The sequence below is a fragment of the Corythoichthys intestinalis genome, chromosome 7 (assembly GCF_030265065.1).
Source record: "Corythoichthys intestinalis isolate RoL2023-P3 chromosome 7, ASM3026506v1, whole genome shotgun sequence".
Lineage (NCBI taxonomy): Eukaryota > Metazoa > Chordata > Actinopteri > Syngnathiformes > Syngnathidae > Corythoichthys > Corythoichthys intestinalis.
The window spans coordinates 40,203,489-40,225,911 of NC_080401.1; the positions used below are offsets into that span (position 1 = coordinate 40,203,489).

General features: G+C 39.7%; 1 protein-coding gene across 1 annotated transcript in view; it reads left to right on the forward strand.

Annotated features, from left to right (window-relative positions):
- Positions 1-22,423, forward strand: part of hcn2b (hyperpolarization activated cyclic nucleotide-gated potassium channel 2b) — a 61,208-nt gene that overhangs the window by 33,866 nt on the left and 4,919 nt on the right. The window contains exons 5-7 of the mRNA XM_057842288.1: positions 6,039-6,185; positions 10,663-10,903; positions 17,131-17,295. Of these exons, the coding sequence (XP_057698271.1) occupies positions 6,039-6,185; positions 10,663-10,903; positions 17,131-17,295 (553 nt within the window). The remainder of the gene's footprint in view (positions 1-6,038; positions 6,186-10,662; positions 10,904-17,130; positions 17,296-22,423) is intronic.

Genomic DNA, 22,423 nt, shown 5'->3' on the forward strand with positions numbered 1-22,423 from the left:
TATTTTGTGGTCAGCAGCCTTCTGGTTGCAATTATCAAGCGACACTGTTCCAACTGATGTGTATCACAATATTATATAGCCAAGCAAGAGCCCCTATTGATCTTGTAAGAGGGAAAAATCAATGCGTACATGGTACTTCTCAGAATTCCTCCAGACATTATTTCCTTATGAAGGCATTGTTTTTTTCATCATTGGAGCAAGAATTGATTTTTAAATACACCAGGCACAAAAAGCAGTGGATCTAAAAAGTCTACACACCTCTGTTAAAAAGACCATTATGCATAAAAACTAATTTGTGCCATACTTTTCAATACCCTCCAAACACAATACACATTGACACAATTCAATGAACATACATTTATACTGAGTTTGTTATTCTTTTATTCCAGGTAGGACATACTGTACTTTATATTGTTCCACTTATAATGCTATGTGCCTCTCTGGTGAATAGGCAATAATTGGCAGCTTTGTCCCGTGGTTGACACAATGTCATTATAATGTATAGAAGTTTCCATCAACATGTTAAGAAACATCGCGTTTGCACTCACTGAACTTTATGAATACGTCTTTGTGTGGAGAAAACATGACATCGTCTTTTATTGGCACTTGCTTACATATTTATCAACACTGTCGGGGGGGGGGGGGGGGGGACACGTGTGCCCTTTGCTTTCTTTTATATACTATTCATTTGTTGCGTTTGGACATGGAATAGTGAAAGAAAGGTTGTTGGGTTTTTTTGTTCATAAAACATTTAATAAACGTCACATCGTGCACAGGATAAATCTGGTAACAATATTGAATATTTCAGTGATGCAATTCATTCCTTATGAATAAAGCATGTATAGACAGACAGATTTGTTATATTAGAAGTCAACTGAATACATATTTAAAAAGCTGTTGCCTGGACAATAAAAGGTAAAAAAATGTTTCAGGCACACACTCAAGGCAAAGTGCTTTATTAAATCATATTGCAAGATTATTAAAAGCCATTTGTAGAATGTTTTGGACAGGAACAAAATGGACACAGTGACGCCTCCAGAAATTGGAAAAGCGCTATACAAGTATAACACCATTTACCATTCATAGGGGTGGCCAGATGGGGCCACTTAAAATCTTGGGGTGGCCAAAACTAAAAGCTATAATTTCAGGCTTTCATTATATTATTGCAGTAAAATGGTCAGGGGATAACTATCAGAAAGACTTAAGGACATGGCTACTGATATACTTCGGTGTATTGTGTAATATTTGATGTTACTAATGATTTAATGTGCATAGTCCGTAACTGTCCAGTCAACATTTCGAGTTCCACAACTATTCTGTTTTATTGTGTTATGTATATATCAGGCATAAGGTGTACATTTAACTATGGCTGTCAATCGATTAAAATTTTTAATTGAGTTAATCACAGCTTAAAAATGAATTAATCGTAATTAATCGCAATTCAAACCATCTCTAAAATATGCCATATTTTTCTGTAAATTATTGTTGGAATGGAAAGATAAGACAAGACGGATATATACATTCAACATACTGTACATAAGTACTGTATTTGTTTATTATAACAATAAATCCACAAGATGGCATTAACATTATTAACATTCTTTCTGTGAAAGGGATCCACGGATAGAAAGTCTTGTAATTCTTAAAGGATAAATGTGAGTTTGTATATTGTGACTAAATATTGCTATCTAGTGTATTTGTTGAGCTTTCAGTAAATGATACTGTAGCGACTTAACTGTTCTACCCAAATGCATGATGGGAAGTGGTGCAACCATGTCTGTGTGTGGTGGCTGCAAATGCTATATATTTTCTCTGCGTTAGGTACACCACAGGGTGTTCAGAAAAAGGTCAACTCCTGTCATTCTTCCCCACGTCGCTTCCCACAATATTTATAGTTGCTGTGGGAGAGATGACAAAGCTTTTGCCAATTAAATGCACGCCCCCAATTAACGATTGTATCTACTCCACTCACTTGACACCGCCTCTGATCTAAGTATATAAGTAAAACGGAGCCATTGTAGGCTGTTTGCGGCAATGCGCGAATGAGTCGCACCGCGAATGCGTTAATTGCGATAAATATTTTCACGTGATTAATTTAAAAAATTAATTACCACCCGTTAACGTGATAAATTTGACAGCCCTACATTTAACAAAACAAAATAAATGCATTCATTTGGGATGAAATGCATAACTGATGCTACAACAATCTAACGATATACTGGCAAGCGGGGTGGCCAATGGGGTGGCCAACCAAATTATAGGGGCACTGATTGGACAAAAGGACAACTAGAACAAGAGTGTCAAATTCATCTTTGTTTCGGGCCACATTGTAGGTATGGTTTCCTTCGGAGGATATCTGCCAACTAGGGTTGCCACGATGATTCGATTTATCGACAAAGAATTGATTAACAGATAATCAACAACTGTTGTGATAGCCGATGAATCATTTGGAAACATTCTTTACCTAGAATATGTTCAAATTCTTTATTCTGAGCCTCACAATAGCAAATATTCACCAATTTCATGTTCTTTCTTTGTTTTAATGTCCACTTTTTAATTAAAAAAAACACTTTGTAATTTTTCAGTTTGAACGATTTAGCAACGCCGGTGGACAAAAGCGGTAGTGTTTTGCCTTAAAGTGCCTATCACAGGATAAAAAAAGTCTTAAATAGCATTATTATGTGAATTTGAATCCTAATTTGAGACGATTCGGCTTTATACAACAATTTGGCAAAGCACAGATGATGAGAAATTAGTCTTTTAATCTGCCGTTTAGCCCCTGCCTGCGATTATAACGCTCTAGCCTCCCCAGCAGGAGGTTGACATCGGCAGGGTCATGGTTTCATCTAATTTAGAATTCAGCTTATTGGGGGGGAATTATTCAGAACGATAAAAATGCGACGAAGAGAGCCGCAAAATTTCATTGTTTCAATCTTTGTACTAATTATACATAATAATTATGTATTATATTATATTATAATTTTACAGGATATTCTTTTTTTTTTTCGTTTTCGAAGTATTTTTCCTCAATTGCTAAATAAATGCCAAATAACAATCTTATGCTAAATGGAATATGAAATATTAAAAATGCATTTATTCAGTACAACATGGCAAAATTACTCCATAATGGTCAAAACTGCCGACTTCAAGCACATTTTATGCCACCCGAATTAGTCTGGCTTTTGTCAATTCCCTGCCCCGGCTTCGGAGAGTGTAAACAAACCAGGAGGCGTGACAGCTTGCCAACATGCTAACCCGAAGTGAGTGATGTTTCAAATTCTTATTCTCGCCTTTTGAAGTGAAAAATCACACAAAACTACCCCGGATCATGTTGCATGGCGGCGGGGTTCTCGATTGTCTTCGCCAATCGGTTACAGCTCGTCGTTCCCCTGCTGCGGGCAAGAGAGCTCGTTTGCCGGGGAAGCAGCTGGAGAATGACCGCCGGACAAATCGGCCGATGTCAGAGGAGCGCGTAGCTGCCACACGGACGACACAAAACAATGTGGTGGGCCAAATTTGGCCCCCGGGCCTTGAAACGTGCACTAGAACAAGTAAATTTAACTGAGTGTACTTTGGATGTTGGCAGATATGTGCTGATACCTATTTAACAATCATTTAAAAGTGATGTGTGAATTATGAACATTGTTGTGTGCTGTTTTAAGGGGGTGAACACACTTAAGCAACAAATTTCTTTTTTGATCACAAACATCTAGGATTTGAACTGGGGTGTGCAGATATATGTATTTATATATATTTATATAATGAAAAAAAAAAATTGTCGTCTCGCCCACCCGGGCGGTATGGTCTCTCCTTTCACGCTCGGTTCCTCTACCAGAGGCCTGGGAGCTTGAGGGTTCTGCGCAGGATCTTAGCTGTCCCTAGGATTGCGCTCTTCTGAATGGAGATGTCGGACAATGTTCCTGGTATCTGTTGTAGCCATGTTACTGCCCCTAGTGTCCAGATCACTACTGGCACCACTGTTGCCTTCACTCACTTTATATATATATATTTATATATACAGTATATATACAGTGCTGCTCGAAAGTTTGTGAACCCCACAGCGATGGTCAGATTTTTTGTAAAAAAAACTAAAATAACCTTATTAAATGTTAAGTTATACCCAAATCCACAATACTGACATTCCAAATAATAGACTGAAACAAAAGAAATAGTTATATTGTCATTCTTTATTTAACAAAAGTGGTTGATTTAAGAAAAACTCAGATATCATGTGTGCAAAAGTATGTGAACCCCTTCAGTTAATAGGATATTGCGCCTCCTTTTGCAGAGATTACCTCAACCAAACGGTTTCTGTAGTGACTAATCAGCCTCTCACATCTACTTTGGGGGATTTTTGCCCATTCTTCCTTGCAGAACGCAGTCAGTTGAGAGAGGTTTGATGGGCGTCTGGCATGAACTGCTCGCTTCAGGTCCCGCCACAGCATTTCAATGGGATTTAGGTCAGGACTTTGACTGGGCCAGTCCAGAACACGAATCTTCTTCTTTTTCAGCCATTCCTTGGTTGTATTGCTGGAATGCTTTGGATCATTATCATGTTGCATGATCCACCTTCTGCCAAGCTTTAACTTCAAAACAGATGGCGTCAGGTTATGTTCTAGGATTTGACAATATTCCTCAGAATTCATGATTCCCTGGACTATGTGGAGTTGTCCAGGTCCTGAGGATGAAAAGCAAGCCCAGATCTTGACATTCCCACCTCCATGCTTCACTGTTGGGAGAAGGTTCTTTTGGTGGTATGCAGTGTTGACTTTTCGCCAGACATGGCGGTTTTGGTTGTGACCAAACAGTTCAATTTTGCACCTACATCAGTTGATGAAAACTCTTTTTAATTTAGTCTCGACAACACAACTGTTAAAAAAACAAAAAAAAAAACTACTGAATTGATTGATTAGGAAATCAGGTTGAAATAATAGAAAATTCCAAAATGTTGAGGGGGTTCACAAACTTTTGAGCAGCACTGTACAACTTAAAATGAAATAAGACTTAAAATAATGGTGCCTAAGTTGATATAAAACAATCTGCACACCCCAGTTCAAATCCTAGATGTTTGTGACACCATAAGTATTATCATGTGTTTCATTTCTTGCTAATGGAATTTTATGGCAAATGGACAATTTATTCCCCTATTTCTCGTAGTAAAAGTCTGTAATATACAATTTTAAAAAACCATACTACCGTATTGGCCGGAATAGAAGACGGTGTTTTTTGCATTGAAATAAGACTGAAAAAGAGGGAGTCGTCTTATATTCGCAGTCGAGACATTATTCCCATTCACGACGCAAGATGACGCCAGATATCATTGAAGCGATGTTCTTTTATGATAGATCTCAGCTACTCTCCCCGTTCACTCAGCTACTAGTTTAACCAGTTTGCATTATTTTATTGCAATGGTTTTCCTTATTTAGATTTATTTCAAGACTACAGTTACAGTTAGACTTCACTTTGATGGTTAAAGCAGTTATTGCAATTTTGTTGTTTTATCACAATAGATTGGTTTATTTACATTTCAAAAAACAGAAGCCATTCATTTACGAATGTGATTGCACTTTAGTTTACATATTTAAATATTCAGATATTAAGATTTGAATGAGGCAAAATAACATGCTTTTTCTCTCAAATATATTGTTATAATCATTTGTTTCAGATGTACTCTAATTATTTTCTGTACTAAAATTAATTTGGTGTTCAAAAAGTCTTTTTTCAAACTTGAGTCTTGAAAAAGAGGGGGTCGCCTTATAATCAAGGCCGTCTTACATACGGGCCAATAGATTTGCAACCATACTTTAGAAAAGATGATGACAGTCTTTTATGGCAACTACAAAAGTGTAATACACCACAACCAGCATCTTCTCACAGCAGGTGTCTTCTTTCAGCTCATTGCTTGAAGGCAGAAAGAGGTCACGGGCTTCTCGCCTGAACATCATTATCACTTCTCCATTTGATCTATACCTCAACAACATGTCAATGTGATACTAATGCTCTTCCCCCTTCTTTTCTTCCCTACTCATGGCATTCAGTACAAACAAGTGGAGCAGTATATGTCTTTCCACAAGCTACCGGCAGACTTCCGGCAGAAGATCCATGACTACTACGAGCACCGATATCAGGGCAAGATGTTTGATGAGGAGAGCATTCTAGAGGAGCTTAATGAGCCTCTCAGAGAGGTAGGAGCACACACATACGTGCACGTACACTGAAGCTCCTTGTGAACCGCAGTCTTTGCTAGCATATTGTTAAATACAGTGTTCCCTCGTTTTTCATGGATAATGGGGATCAGAACCCACCGCGATAATTGAAAAACCGCGAAGAAGCGCCCCCCCCCCCCCAAAGAAAACAATTTTGTGTGTGTGTGTGTGTGTGTGTGTGTGTGTGTGTGTGTGTGTGTTTGTTCAATGTATTTATTCAGATTTAGCACTGGAAAGAGATATATATAAGACATGTTTTTCACTTTTTTTCCCCAAAAGTATAATTAATTTAAAAAAATAACTTATTTATATGGCGGAAAACACTAACGTGACTTGAAGTTCCGCTCTGAGACCCCCAATTTGGCCAAATTACAAAATTGTCCTATATGCATATGTGATACATTATTGAAAAGCTTAAAATCTCAATTTTCTGGAGGAAGAAATTTTTTTTAACAGGAGAACATTTAAAAAAAAACATTTTTTTTTAATTGAAACAGCAAAACCCTAACTGGAGGCGAGAGCACGCGAGAGCAGAGTTAAAGAAGCCACGATTTTACCGAGATATGATCGCGTACTTGTTTCGATCCAAAAACTCCATGTAGCAAGTATCACCGAGTGTCAAAACACAGCTGTTATTTATTTTATGTATTTATTTTTATTTATTTATTTTCTTTTTCACATAGTTACCTTTTTAAATGTTATTTTTCCATTTTTCTTTTTTTGGACCGATTATTTATCATCTAACATATCGGGGAAAATGCGACAGTAACAAAAATAAATAAATACAGTTAAGCGATAGTTATGAGAGATATCCGTGACTTTTTTTATAGATGCCAAATTTTTCATTTTGACGTAAAAGTTTTAAATATGCGAGTGAATTGTTTTTTAAAGTTTTTTTTTTTTTTTTTTTTTTTTTTAACTAAATATTAGACATCAATTAATGACTCTAAGCTAAAAATGCCAGACATTTTGAATCATAAATATAATTACATACCTTCTTTTTATGGGTAGGTTGAAACAAAAGCGGTTGCGTGACGTCTGTAAACGAGGGTTTTCAGGGTAAAACGGACAACTTAAAAATAGTTCGGAGGCTTAGTGCGCCATGAATCTGCTATGGCAGCATATAGACAAATTGTTCTATCAAACACAACAGTTCTTTTGGCTTAAAACACAGCAGTTTCTTTTAAAGAGGGGTGCAAGAGCAGAAACTGCTTTTTCAGACTTGTCTGTGTTTTCCGCCATATGTATATTTTAATAAATGATTTTTAAGCACTTCAAATGTAATAATTATAAGTTTTAAACATGTTATTGTCCAACCGAATTATTTATGAACAAGAGTAAAGTAGAAAAATGCTTGTCTTTATTAGACGCTTCATTGAGTGAGTTCACTCAACTCCGCTCCATCGCCTCACTTACACACAATGAGTTGCCACAGCAACTGTTTAACAATGTCTAGCTTACCGAATGTGTCAAAACCAAACAACCCTGCTGTAATTGTGTCTAATTCAAACAATACACCTGTTTTCACAAGTGAAAAATCTGAAGTGAATGTTGAACGTCGATATCTTGCACGTGACAGGCAACCGCCTGCTAGATTGGATTTATAAGTAATAAGTAAAATGGAAAAAGCAGGAGGTTCTTTTGTGTTTATTTCTGGGACATGTTATGTAAGGGGGGGGTGTAACATATTTATGTCACACTGCTTTTGCCTTAGTTGTGCACTCCCTGTGGGTGTGGTATTACAGTAATAAGAACCCCTATGAGATCTATCCATCCATCCATCCATTATCTTCCGCTTGTTCCGGGGTCGGGTCGCGGGGGCAGCAGCTTTAACAGGGAAGCCCAGACTTCCCTCTCCCCAGCCACTTCAACCAGCTCCTCCGGCGGGATCCCAAGGCGTTCCCAGGCCAGCCGAGAGACATAGTCTCTCCAGCGTGTCCTGGGTCGTCCCCGGGGCCTCCCGCCGGTGGGACATGCCCGGAACACCTCTCCAGGGAGGCGTTCGGGAGGCCTATGAGATCTAGCGTGTGCATATATGATGAGAAGCACACTGAAAAAAGATGTGTTGTTCCACTCAAGTCTAGGCCTTACATGTACTTAGATTAAGGAAGTACAAACGATGATTGACGCATGCGGTGCTTTGATGCTGAGGCTTCCAGGAATCTGTGGCATGATCAACAGAAGACGTCTATCAATCATTGTGAACTTTAATCAATAACTCTCATTGCCTAAACAAGAAAGAGCAGGAAAAGGGCGGGCAGTAGAGTGAGACTACGCAATCGGCTCGGGATAGCTCATGTGTTTGTTTTTTTTTTTAATTGAAAAAAATCCGCGATGGACTGAGGGCGCGAAGTTTGAAGCGCGAAGTAGCGAGGGATCATTGTTTTGATAAATTTACAGACTGTTAACTCTTGTGTCACTTGTTCATTAAGTCTCCTGTAAATATTAATTACCGTAATTTTCGCACTATTAGGCCAACCTGACTATAAGCCGCCACCCACAAAATTTGGCGCGAAAACGACATGTTCATAGATAAGCCGCACTGGACTATAAGCCGCAGCTGTCCTCACTGTATTATGGGATATTTATACCAAAAGATATTAACTGGTAACACTATTTGACAGTGGCGTAATACGACTGTCATAACACGAAATGATCCACCATGGAGCTTTGAACCAATTGGCTGCAAAGCTTCATTGCTTCAAGAAACTTCATTTGACCATCACTGCTCCCTTTGGGGAGACAGTCAACCTCTGCTGTCAACACTGTTGTCATCCAACATGCCTCCTAGCATGCATTGCAGCGCTACAGATGTAAATATCAAAATTCATGTTCTGTGCTAATTATTTCTTCAGTTACTGTTCCAGTTGTTTCATTAATTGCTAGTTATAATATTTGGTAACACTTTATTTGACAGTGGCGCCATAAGACTGTCATTAGACAGTCATAGTTATGACATGACACTGTCATGAGAATTAATGTACTGTATGCTTATGACATGTCATTTAGTGTTATCCGGCAAATTATCTCACGTTTGAATGGATGTTAAAGATCCGAGCTTGACAAAAATGGAGTTAGTGAGCTAATTTGCCGGAGGACACTTCATGACATCTGTCATAATCAATCAGTACTGCCGAAGATAGTGTCATGTAATAATTATGAAGATCTTATGACACTGCTGTCAAATAAAGTGTTACCTATTAACTCAAATAAATCAACAAATAAGCCGCACTAGACTGTAAGCCGCAGGATTCAAAATGAACGAAAAAAGTAGCGGCTTATAGTCCGAAAATTATGGTATATAGTAAAGGTCCAGTCTTTAAAGGTTTTTTTTTTTTTTTTTTTAAATATGTGTGAAGCTTTGAAAAAAATACCATTTCAAGTGTATTCTGTATGTCATGTTTTTATAATAAGGCTAACAAAAATATATTTATTCATTCTCTGTAACGCTTATCCTCACGTGGGTTGTGGGGGTGCTGGAGCCTATCATAGATAACAATGGTCAAAGGGCGGGGCTACACCCTGAACTGGATGCCAGCCAAATCGCTTTGTAATCATGTTCTTCATGACTTATGCTGCATTCAAGGAAGGTGGAAAGTCGGACTTATCCTACTTGGATGGTACCAGTTGCGACCTCAAATTGTTCCAAGTGAATGTAAACAGTAAAGATGGCTGGTCGCGACAAGTTGTTTTGTATTTTGGCTATCAAAAAGCATTTTGACCTCTAGCAAACCTGCCTTCTCGTAAGCGATCAAATCATGGACGAGGTATGACGGTTGAGGTCAATAACACACACTGTAAACTGCCTTCTTTAGTTACATCCTTGCTGAAAGTCAATATAAAAAAACACGTTGCGTTGAATAACTAAAATAATGTATTAATTCATAGATACAATCTTTTGTACAATAGATCTTTTGTACAAATCATCGGATAACCTCATGCAGAGAGATAGCAGCATATCCTCATGCAAAGTTAAAAAAATCATGTAGTGTTATGGGTAGTAAATTTTTAAATAAGTAGATACGTATGAATATATATTTTCCTAATTGTGTAATTTATGTTTTACTATTGACGGTCTGCTTTTCGCCGGGCCGCGCCATTTTGTCGAGTGACGTCAGATTGAAGCAACTCTTTTTATGGCTAGGTTGAAACAAAAGTGGTTTCGCGACTTCTGTAAACAGGGGTTTCCAGGGTAAAACGGACAAATTAAAAAAATTGTTTGGAGACTTAATGCGCCATGAATCTGCTATGGCAGCATATAGACATATTGTTCTATCAAACACAACAGTTCTTTTTCCTTACAATACAATAGTTTTTTAAAGAGGGGTGCAAGAGCAGAAACTGCTTTTTCAGTCTTGTCTGTGTTTTGAAGCGCGAAGTAGCAAGGGATCACTGTACTGCATCAGAAGTCCATTCAAATATCAATTTTCACAACCTCTGTCCTGGTCTTGTTCAGGAAATCGTAAACTTCAATTGTCGCAAGCTAGTGGCGTCCATGCCGCTGTTCGCCAACGCAGACCCCAACTTCGTGACGGCCATGCTGACCAAGCTGCGCTTCGAGGTCTTCCAGCCGGCTGACTATGTGGTGCGCGAGGGCACTATTGGCAAGAAGATGTACTTCATCCAGCACGGTGTGGTCACTGTGCTAACCAAAGGCAATGTGGGCATGAAGCTGGTTGACGGCTCCTACTTTGGAGGTAGGGGAAACCCTTTAAAACTGCATTCAATGTCAGTATCTGTACGCTTTTGTCAAACAAACCAGCAAACTATTTATGCTTCTTTACTGTTTAGAAAGTTTATCCTAAACGGTTTCTTTCAGCCATGTGCTTTTACGCAGGTGCAGACAATTAGAACAACACAATTGTGATGATGGTGATGATGTGCTCATTTGTCATGTCACCCATAATCTTCATGAGTGTGCACATGTACGCTCTCGATGGTATCTTGACACATGGTCGTCAAGACAACGGGCTACAGAAGAAGAAAGAGGAGGAAAAAAATATTAAAAAGTGAATGTAATAGACTTTAACCGCCACGTCTCCAAATATAGCGAGTGCTCCATTAAAATTGCACTTACAGTCAGCGGGTCAACATAACCGAACACTGTTCACCAGTCCTGCTGTCAATGGCAAAAAACACTAGCCCTGTAAAAATTACAGGATTAGTGTAAACCAATCCTTCTCAAATAGTGGGGTACTCCCCCTCAGGGGGGTGCAAAGTGATGCCAGGGGGGTAACGCATGTGACCACGGGAACACACTTTTTTTTGCCACACTAGAATAAAGTGTAATTACACATCCACTCAGTGGGTGGTAGTGGTGCTCTCATTTTCAGAGTGTGCGCAGTATTTTTGAACCAAACAAGAGCCCGCAGCAAAGAGCAGGAAATATGACGAGCGAAGGCGAGGAAATATGACAAAGCGGATGTCGTGTTTGGCTTCACTTTTATACAATGGGAGATAACGAAAGACTAGTAGGTTTACCGGGTCTAAAAATGTTTGAAGCGGACAGTATAAAGCCAAATCAATTAAGATGCCACTTAACTCATTTGCTCCCAAAAACGAAAAATATGTTCTATTTTTAATTGTTTCAGTGTCCCAAAGACGTACTTATACATCTTTTAGGTTTTTTTCCCCACGAGATGGTAAATGATGTTATACTTGTATCGCGCTTTTCCACCTTTCAAGGCGCTCAAAGCGCTTTACACTACATCGCCATCTACTTACTGGTGACCAAGCACCAGGAGCAATGTGGGGTACAGTATCTTGCTCAAGGACACTTAGGCGAGTTCATCAGGGCAGAGAATCGAACCCACGACCTCTGGGTTGGGGGGGGACAACTACTCTACCACTGAGCCATGCCATCTCTGGGTTCTGATTCAACTTAGCTCCAAAGCACAACGCTGAAATTCCATTTTAAAGCAATAAAACTGGCCACTGGAGGGCAGTAGCGCATTTGGTAAGACCCGCAACCCGATTCAACGGAACGAACAGCCAGGCCGCACGGCCGGGGCAGCAGCGGAAGACAACCGAATGGACGCCCGGGATGTCAGGCGCTGGACGACCGAGCAGAACGACCGGGACCACCAGTGCAGCAGACGATGCCGTTGAGTCCGTGCTGCTCGCCGAGCAGAGACAGGCGGTGTTGAGGGAAAAGTTTACCCCGGCTGTCGCGGCCACAACAGCGTCATCTCTCAGTTAGTTAGGTGTAAATAAATTGTCACTTTGCTATCAAAAGCTCTATTTGTCTTGTTGTTTATGTTATTTTGTAAAAGGAAAACATTGTTCAGATTTTTGGGATGTAACTAAAGCAAAAAATAGCTGTGTTAAAGTCAAAATTATGTTTGAAATGTATGCGTTCACTAAAAGCTCAATTTCTCTGTTTTTATATCATAAATTGGAAAGTTGCTCAAACTCAGCTATTTTCTAATGCTGATTTCTAAGGAAGGGAAAAAAGATATGAACTAACCTTTTTTTTTTCCTGCTGAAAGAAGAGAGTATAATCTTTCTTTTGGTGGGTTCCGTGTTTATATAGCAATAGAACAGAATTTTCTGTGGGTTTTGCAAAATCAGTCAAAATCCAGTAAAACGGCCAGGAGCGAAGGGGGTTGCACCGGTGAAAATGGCTGGGAGTGAATGATTTAAAGACATTAGACCCCAATCACATTGATAAGCCGCTTGATTTTTTTTTTTTTTGCGAAAACATGCCGAATATTGACAACAATTGTCAATTGTGGGGTTTGGGGGGCATCGTTTGGTGTAGGTGGGTGACAACCGGGAAAGTGGGACGGATGGCAGAGATATTTTAATATATACTTTATATTAAAGCTTTGTGCATCATCTTAACTTTCTGTTTAACCCTCCCCTTGCCCAGCCATGACCACCTTACGCCCGCAAACTGGGTCTCCCAGAGCCCCTCTAAGTTCCGCTCCTGCGTCACACTTTTTTTTTTCAGTCTGGCTGGGCCTGTGACTTCCATATACACTCACTGGCCACTTTATTAGGTACACCGTGCTAGTAACGGGTTGGACCCGTTTTGCCTTCAGAACTGCCTCAATTCTTTGTGGCATAGATTCAACAAGGTGCTGGAAGCATTCCTCAGAGAGTTTGGTCCATATTGACATGATGGCATCACACAGTTGGTGCAAATTTGTCGGCTGCACATCCATGATGCGAATCTCCCGTTCCACCACATCCTAAAGATGCTCTATTGGATTGAGATCTGGTGACTGTGGAGGCCATTTGAGTACAGTGAACTCATTGTCATGTTCAAGAAACCAGTCTGAGATGGTTCCAGCTTTATGACATGGTGCATTATCCTGCTGAAAGTAGCCATCAGAACTTGGGTACATTGTGGTCATAAAGGGATGGACATGGTCGGCAACAATACTCAGGTAGGCTGTGGCATTCCAACGATGCTAAATTGGTACCAAGGGGCCCAAAAAGTGCCAAGAAAATATTCCCCACACCATTACACCACCACCACCAGCTGGAACCGATGATGCAAGGCAGGACAGATCCATGGTTTTATGTTGTTGACGCCAAATTCTGACCCTACCATCCGAATGTCGCAGCAGAAATCGAGACTCATCAGACCAGGCAACGTTTTTCCAATCTTCTATTGTCCAACTCCGATGAGATTGTGCAAATTGTAGCCTCAGTTTCCTGTTCTTAGCTGAAAGGAGTGGCTCCGGCGTGGTCTTCTGCTGCTGTAGCCCATCTGCCTCAAAGTTTGACGTACTGTGCGTTCAGAGATGCTCTTCTGCCAACCTTGATTGTAACGGGTGGTTATTTGAGTCACGGTTGCCTTTCTATCAGCTCGAACCAGTCTAGCCATTCTCCTCTGACCTCTGGCATCAACAAGGCATTTCCGCCAACAGAACTGCCACTCACTGGATATTTTTACTTTTTCGGACCATTCTCTGTAAACCCTAGAGATGGCTGTGCGTAAAAATCCCAGTAGATCAGCAGTTTCTGAAATACTCAGACCAGCCCTTCTGGCACCAACAACCATGCCACGTTCAAAGTCACTCAAATCACCTTTCTTCCCCATACTGATGCTCGGTTTGAACTACAGGAGATTGTCTTAAACCCTGTCTACATGCCTAAATGCACCGAGTTGCCGCCATGTGATTGGCTGATTATAAATTAAGTGTTAAGGAGCAGTTGGACAGGTGTACCTGGTAAAGTGGCCGGTGAGTGTATATATACGTATACAGTGGGAAGAACAAGTATTTGATACACTGCCAATGGGAAAAACCCTTTGACAGTGTATCAAATACTTGTTCTCCCCACTGTATATACACAGGTGCGGCGCTGTTAATGTTCAGTTACACTGAAGATGAACACTTGAAATTGAATTGCCTAGGTAGTGATTTGGAGTGAGATCAAGAGTTTGGTGAACAATCTTGTGTTGTTTAGGTTATAGTTATCTGAATAACTGTTAATATACTAGGTTACCATAAGGCTATAGGCTTATAGCCTGTTGTTTTCAATTTTATTGTTATGTTTGTTAGTGGTCTCTGATTAAATAAAATTCTGCCCCTAAATAGAACTTATACTGTATACTGGACTGTCTCAGAAAATTAGAATACACAATATTCTAATTTTTTGAGACAGTCCTGTGTATATATACAGGACTGTCTCAGGAAATTAGAATACACAATATTGTGTATTCTAATTTTCTGAGACAGTCCAGTATACTCCAGTGGGACTTTTGTCTACCCCTTTTTGGCTGGTGCGACTTGTAGTGACATGAGCCAGGAAACAAACAGCCAAAAATGCTGAACTCTGACAATGATATACAGTTATCAGTATATCTATAATCTTAAGTGGAGCATTGAAATCTTGGGAGTCTGTGGTCCAGAAAACAGCAAGATTGAATACTTCTCCAACGAGTCACAGGAGTTGGTTTGAACCCGGGTGTCTGATATGACTGAGCTGAAGGAGAGGAGAAATATGGGTCGGGGTCCAAGGGAGGCTGATGGTCAAAAACACACAGAACAAAGTACGGGCTCGGTATGGGTACGAAATAAAACCCCGGAACGACAAAAACGTCACAGACCAGATAAAGCCATCCTGACATATAGTCCAAAGAATGTGATATATTTGATACAGTGGCATGAAAAAGTATCTGAACTGTTTGGAATTTCTCACATTTCTGCATAAAATCACCATCAAATATGATCTGACAATTGCCAAAATCACACAGATGAAAATACAGTGTCTGCTTTATCTAAAACCACCCAAACATTTATAGATTTTCATATTTTAATGAGGATAGCATGCAAACAATGACAGAAGGGGGAAAAATAAGTGAGTGAACCATCACATTTAATATTTTGTGGCCCCCTTTTGGCAGCAATAACCAGACGCTTCCTGTCGCTGCAGGTCAGTCTAGCGCATCAATCAGGACTAATCTTGGCCCATTCTTCTCTACAAAACTGCTGTAGTTCAACCAAATTCCTGGGATGTCTGGCATGAACCACTGTCTTTAGGTCATTCCACAGCATCTCAATGGGGTTGAAGTCTGTACTTTGACTTGGCCACCCCAGAACGTGTATTTTGTTCTCCTGAAACCATTCTGAAGTTGATTCACTTCTGTGTTTTGGATCATTGTCTTGTTGCAGCCTCCATCCTCTTTTTAGCTTCAAGTGTCTGACAGACGACCTCAGGTTTCCTGCAAAAAATCCTGATAAACTTTTGAATTCATTCTTCCATTAATGATTGCAAGTTGTCTAGGCCCTGAGGCAGCAAAACAGCCACAAATCATGATGCTCCCTCCACCATGCTTCACGGTGGGGATGAGGTGTTGATGAACTTTTCCATTTTTCCTCCACACATGACGTTGTGTCATACTCCCAAACAATTCAACTTTGGTTTCATCAGTCCACAAAATATTTTTCCAAAACTTCTGTGGAGTGTCCAAGTGCCTTTTTGCGAACATTAAACGAGCAACTATATTTTTTAGACAGCAGTGGCTTCCTCCGTATAGTTGATGTGTGCACAGAGATATTGGACTGGGCCACTGATTTCTGTAAGTCTTTAGGAGACACTCTAGGGTTCTTTTTTCCCTCTCTGAGTATTCTGCGCTGAACTCTTGGCATCATCTTTGGTGGACTGCCACTCCGTGAGAGAGAAGCAACAATGCCAAACTCCATTTGTAGACAACTTCTCTGACTCTCGATTGATGAACATCCAGAGTTTTAGAAATGGTTTTGTATCCTTTCCCAGCTTTATACAAATCAACAACCTTTGATCGCAGGTCTTCAGACAGCTTTTTTGACCGAGCCATGATGCACATCAGACAACGCTTCTCATCAAGACATTTCTTACCAGGTGTGTGTTTTATAGTGGGCAGGGCAGCTTTTAAACCACTCATCAGTGAATGGTCACACACCTGACTTAAAATATTTAGTAAAAATTGGCTTTAATTGCTCTTTAAGTCTCCATAGGCAGAGGGTTAACTTACTTATTTTTCCCCCTTTTGTCATTGTTTACTTGCTCTCCTCATTAAAATATGAAAACCTACCAATGTTTGGGTTGTTTTAGTTAAAGCAGACACTGTATTTTCATCTGTGTGAGTTTGACAAAGATCAGATCACACTTGATGGTGATTTTATGCAGAAATGTGAGAAATCAATCAAATCAATCCACTGTAGTTCAACAAATGTGATATATTTAATATTTATATTATACTGAAAACGTCAAGGATTTTGTTTTATCGAGTTATCTATTATTGCAATTGACAGCAGGACTGATGTGTTGTTTTTATTTTATTTATCTCTAGAGTTCAAGCTTTAACCCATTGTAGGGCAAATGAGAACTTGACACCATAAACGCCTGGCATTTGTTTTTATATTTTGTCATGAATAAATACAAGGGATGCACAAAGATTTCCGTTAAAAAAAAAGTGTTTTCCTTCCAGAGATCTGTCTGCTGACTCGAGGCCGACGGACGGCCAGCGTGCGGTCGGACACATACTGCCGCCTGTACTCGCTCTCTGTGGACAACTTCAACGAAGTCCTGGAGGAGTACCCCATGATGAGGCGCGCCTTTGAGACGGTCGCCATCGATAGGCTCGACAGGATAGGTCAGTCACTTCTTTTGATACCATTTGACTGTTTCTGCATGCATCACAGGCAGTTTCCGAGAGCATCATAATTTGAGTGAAAAGTGACTGAAAAAATGCATTCCTGTGGCGTTTGCTTTCCTGATTTGACGATGACACTGCTAGAGTACAAATTCATGAGAGAAACGTGCGAGTCATTCATCCGAGAAAATCAAGCATATGGAATTGCACCGCTAACTGACAGTAGTGATGAATACGATGAAGATGTTTGATGAAAGCAGTGTGAAAATGCGTTTGCAGTTTTTTTTTTTCTTCATCAGACTCGACGTCATACGACTCTTGCGCAGCCTCTGAGCATACTTCACACTTTTTCTCACATTCATTTAAACCATAGTTGCTGTTTCCTGATCTCTTCTCAATTCAAATTTTGCGTATACAGTGGTACTTCTACTTACGAACATTTGTACGGATTTTATTTTCAGGTTATAACACGTGTACACAGGAAAATGTTGCCTCTTGTTAAGAAAGAAATTTCAGGTTATGAGAGACAAAAATACAATACAATACAATACTGTAAAAGATACATATGTACTTCCTTCAACACGAGGTAACTTTTCAAGCTTAATAAAATATTTTCATAACATTTTTAATGATATGCTGACTGACCACTAGTTGAAGTACACCTCTTTTATATCTTGAGTGGGTCTGTATCGCTTTCATCGGCACTCGTTAACTTTAAGAAGCGTGGCAGGAACCCTGCCACACAAAATAAATTCAAATGTGCTGACTGCTTTACAGCATACGTCACTTCCCCCTTTCATTATAAAGATGCGAACGCTTTCGCGCAAATTCTGCAAAGATGGCAGAGCAACAAAAGAGACAAAAAGTTTTGTCCGAGGAGGAAAAAAAGGGAGACTAATACAGATAAAAGGATACTCAAGAATAAACATTGGCCCGGCTATCACTCGCTGGCGTAGCAGCCCTCTCCACCCCCTAACCGAACTCGTCAGCGTTAATGATTTCCGGTGGGGTGGGGGGGCTAGCCACACTAATCCACATGGTTGCTAGCCGTCATATGCTATTGTTTAGCCACAACTGGATTCCATTACCTTAGTAGTATTCATCCTTCACACAGCTGCTGGAAAAAGAAATGTCGTTTAATCCTCTGTGAAATCATCACGACACTGTGTGGGTGTGTCCTGGTCCTCATGGGAACCGCAGTCTTCCTTACGACAAAACACTACCGCTTTTGTCCACCGGTGTCTCTAAAATTGACCAAAACCATAAAGTTACATAGTGTTGTTTTAAAAGTCGCGCTATAAGATCCTGCTGCCCTATTGGTCATAATCTTTCCCATCCGATCCCCTTCAGTATGCTGCTCTCCTATTGGCCTATTGTTGATGATGTATGAATTTGAGTGTCGTAGCATACAATAAATGGTCTTTATTGTCATTGTCAAGAACGAAACGAACATTGTGAAACAACGAAATTTGATGTGGCACTCCAGTATAAACATATATAATAATTTGAAAGAATACAAAATAAACTATGCCTGCAAGCAGGACTGAACAGGCCCTCGCAGTTTAGCGCAACTCGGACTAACACTGCGAAAAGCGGGGAAATACAGCCAATTTTTTTTTTCTTTATTCCATTGCTTTTCCGCAAAAATCGAAGGAATATAGCGAGAAAAAAAATTCCGATGTAATCCCTTGTTTTTCACGCAAAAGGAGAGGATTCACATTGAAATTTTTTTTTTGCTGTATTCCCTCGTTTTCGCGGTTTTCGCGGAATAGCGGGGGAATATAGTGAAAATTTTCAAACAACAGTCTCACCAATTTTGAGGAGGATCCAATTAACTCCCTAGGCGCCATGGTCTCAAATGTGCACTCTGTAAATCGATAAAACTTCCACATTCAGTCCAAAATACCTGATTTCCTGTTGAGTTTGGAATATGCGTGCAAGAGACTTTTTGGAGCAGTTTTGCACAGCATATCGACTCCCCAATTTTCATCGCTCTACATTGAAAAAACCTAACGGGAGGGGCCTTTTTGAAAAATTCAGGGAGGCGCCACTGAGCCATTTTGTAACTTTTTTTTTTTTTTTTGCAACATCTAAATCAAATCTACGCACTGCGACTGGTGTGCATTGGCTTTCTGACTTTAGCCACGTTCCACTGCGTTCTCACGGCGGCCACGTTGTCGCGACGTGGACGTTTCTTACTGTCCTACAGTGTTGGTCCTCATTATAGTAGAGAAGACGGAGTAAATATAATCTACACAAAGAAACTATAACCTGATCGACTCACAGCCTCTAAAAGTAAGGGTTACATTACGTCAGAAACTCGTTCGGTACGCCTCCGTTCCGAACCGAGCGCCAAGTACCGAAACGGTTCAATACGAATACATGTACCGTTACACCCTTAATATTTGCACTGAAATATTCACATTTCCAAATGTTCCATTTTCCAGCAAATTTCACATTTTCCAGAAGACTAAAACTGGTGAAATGAAGGCAAATGTTTTAAAAAATTGAAGGTATTCTCTAACATTTTTCAGTCGAGTCAAACGTGTCCAATTTCATATTTTGGTATATTTATTGTACAATTGTGATATTGTGGTTAATTGATATTTTCCTTCCACATTTTTATTCACATTTAATTACTATTTAATCTATTTCAACTTTTAAACTGTTGAACTCACACCTGAGAGTTGTTTTTTTTCCCCGCATTCTAATAACTCCAATTCATTGAAAAAAAAAAAGTCATTTCCACAATAAGGAAATTGAATTTAATTGCAATTTTACAAATTCAGTGTATTCTCCCACATTTCTCCTCCAATTGTAATTTTATTTACTGAAATCAATTTTCACCTTTGGCAGGATGTTCATGTTCAGAAATGCCCCAATCCTGCCTTTCACGTGATTGATCTCCTTTGCATATTTGCAAAAGCCCCGCCTCCCCTGCCCTCTCAACTGTTTCTATGGCAATCACATTCCACATACGAGCAGCCACTGGTCAGCTCGCATATTTGAAGGGTGTGTTTAAACAGCTAATCAGCCAAAAACACACTCTCCATGTGCACTCAATGAAGGATAATCATGCCCGGTGCCTTCTATTGTTGGACTGCGAGAATGAGTGTTTGGAACATCAAACAGCAGCTGCACTGAGAACACAATCTGAATAGACTTAAAAATAATGACCCAATCAATGCATCTACACGAGTTAACAATATTCCAATATCAGCATCTGTTGTCTAAGCATCCAACACGCTTCAATGATTTCACTATCAACCATCTGTAAGCAGTGAGCATAGATGCTTATTGATGATTCATAGACAGCTATCAATCCTTACAGTGGTATGAAAAAGTATCTGAACCTTCGGAATTTCTCACATTTCTGCATAAAATCACCATCAAATGTGAGCTGATCTTTGTCAAATCACACAAATGAAAATACAGTGTCTGCTTTAACTAAAACTAACCATACATTTATAGATTTTCATATCTTAATGATGATAGCATGCAAACAATGACAGAATTGGGAAAAATAAGTAAGTGAACCCTCTGCCTAAGGAGACTTAAAGAGTAATTGAAGCCAATTTTTACCAAACATTTTAAGTCGGATGTGTGCCCAATCACTGATGAGTGGTTTAAAGCTGCCCTGGCCACTATAAAACACACGCCTGGTAAGACTGTCTTGATCAGAAGCATTGTCTGATACGCATCATGGCTCGGTCAAAACAGCTGTCTGAAGACCTGCAATCAAGGATTGTTGATTTGTATAAAGCTGGGAAAAGATACAAAACCATCTCTAAAATTTTGGATATTCATCAATCAACAGTCAGAGAAGTTGTATACAAATGGAGAGAGTTTGGCACTGTTGCTTCTTTCCCAAGACGTGGCCGTCCACCAAAGATGACGGCAAGAGTTTAGTGCAGAATACTCAAAGAGTGAAAAAAGAACCATAGGGTGTCTACTAAGGACTCACAGAAATCATTGGCACAGTTCAATATCTCGGTGCACACATGAACTATATGTAAAACTATGGCCAAGAATGGTGTTCATAGGAGGACTCCACGGAAGAAGCCACCGCTGTCTAAAAAAAAACATTGTTGCTCGTTTAATGTTCGCAAAAAGGCACTTGGACACTCCATAGAAGTTTTGGCAAAATATTTTGTGGACTGATGAAACCAAAGTGTGTGGAGGAAAAATGGAACAGCTCACCTACATCAACACTTCATCCCCACCGTGAAGCGTGTTGGAGGTAGCATCATGATTTGGGGCTGTTTTGCAACCTCAGGGCCTGGACAACTTGCAATCATTAATGGAAGAATTAATTCAAAAGTTTATCAGGATGTTTTGCAGGAAAACCTGAGGCCATCTGTCAGATAGTTGAAGCTAAAAAGAGGATGGATGCTGCAACAAGACAATGATCGAAAACACAGAAGTAAATCAACTTCAGAATGGTTTCAGAAGAACAAAATACACGTTGTGGAGTGGCCAAGTCAAAGTCCAGACTTAAACCCCATTGAGATGCAGTGGCATGACCTAAAGACAGTGATTCATGCCAGACAGATGTCCTGATCGATGTGCCAGACTGATCTGCTGCTACAGGAAGCATCTGGTTGAAATTATTGCTGCCAAAAGGGGGGGGGGCTAAAACATTAAATGTGATGGTTGACTTACTTATTTTTCCTCCTTCATACTATCCTCATTAAAATATCAAAACCTATAAATGTTTGGTTGGTTTTAGTTAAAGCAGACAGTTTTTATATCTGTGTGATTTTGGTCAGATCACATTTCATGATGATTTAATGCAGAAATATGAGAAATTCCAAAAGGTTTAGATACTTTTTCATAAAGCTGTATCAACACATAATACATACAATCACACTCTTTTGGATTTCTAGCCTCTTATTTTCCGTGTTGGGGAGTTGCTTATACAATGTGAAATATGAACAATTTTACAAGTATGTGTCTTTCACAAGTACATCTGTAAATGCTGTATTGGAAAAGACCCTGAGACTAAACTCTTTGCCTCCAAAAAGCTTTGGTGAGAGCTGTTCATCAACAGATGAGCCCTATGACGAGTTTATCATCAACCTCTCATAGTCTACATTTTTTGCTCCCGTGGGTAAGGTTACGATGCCAG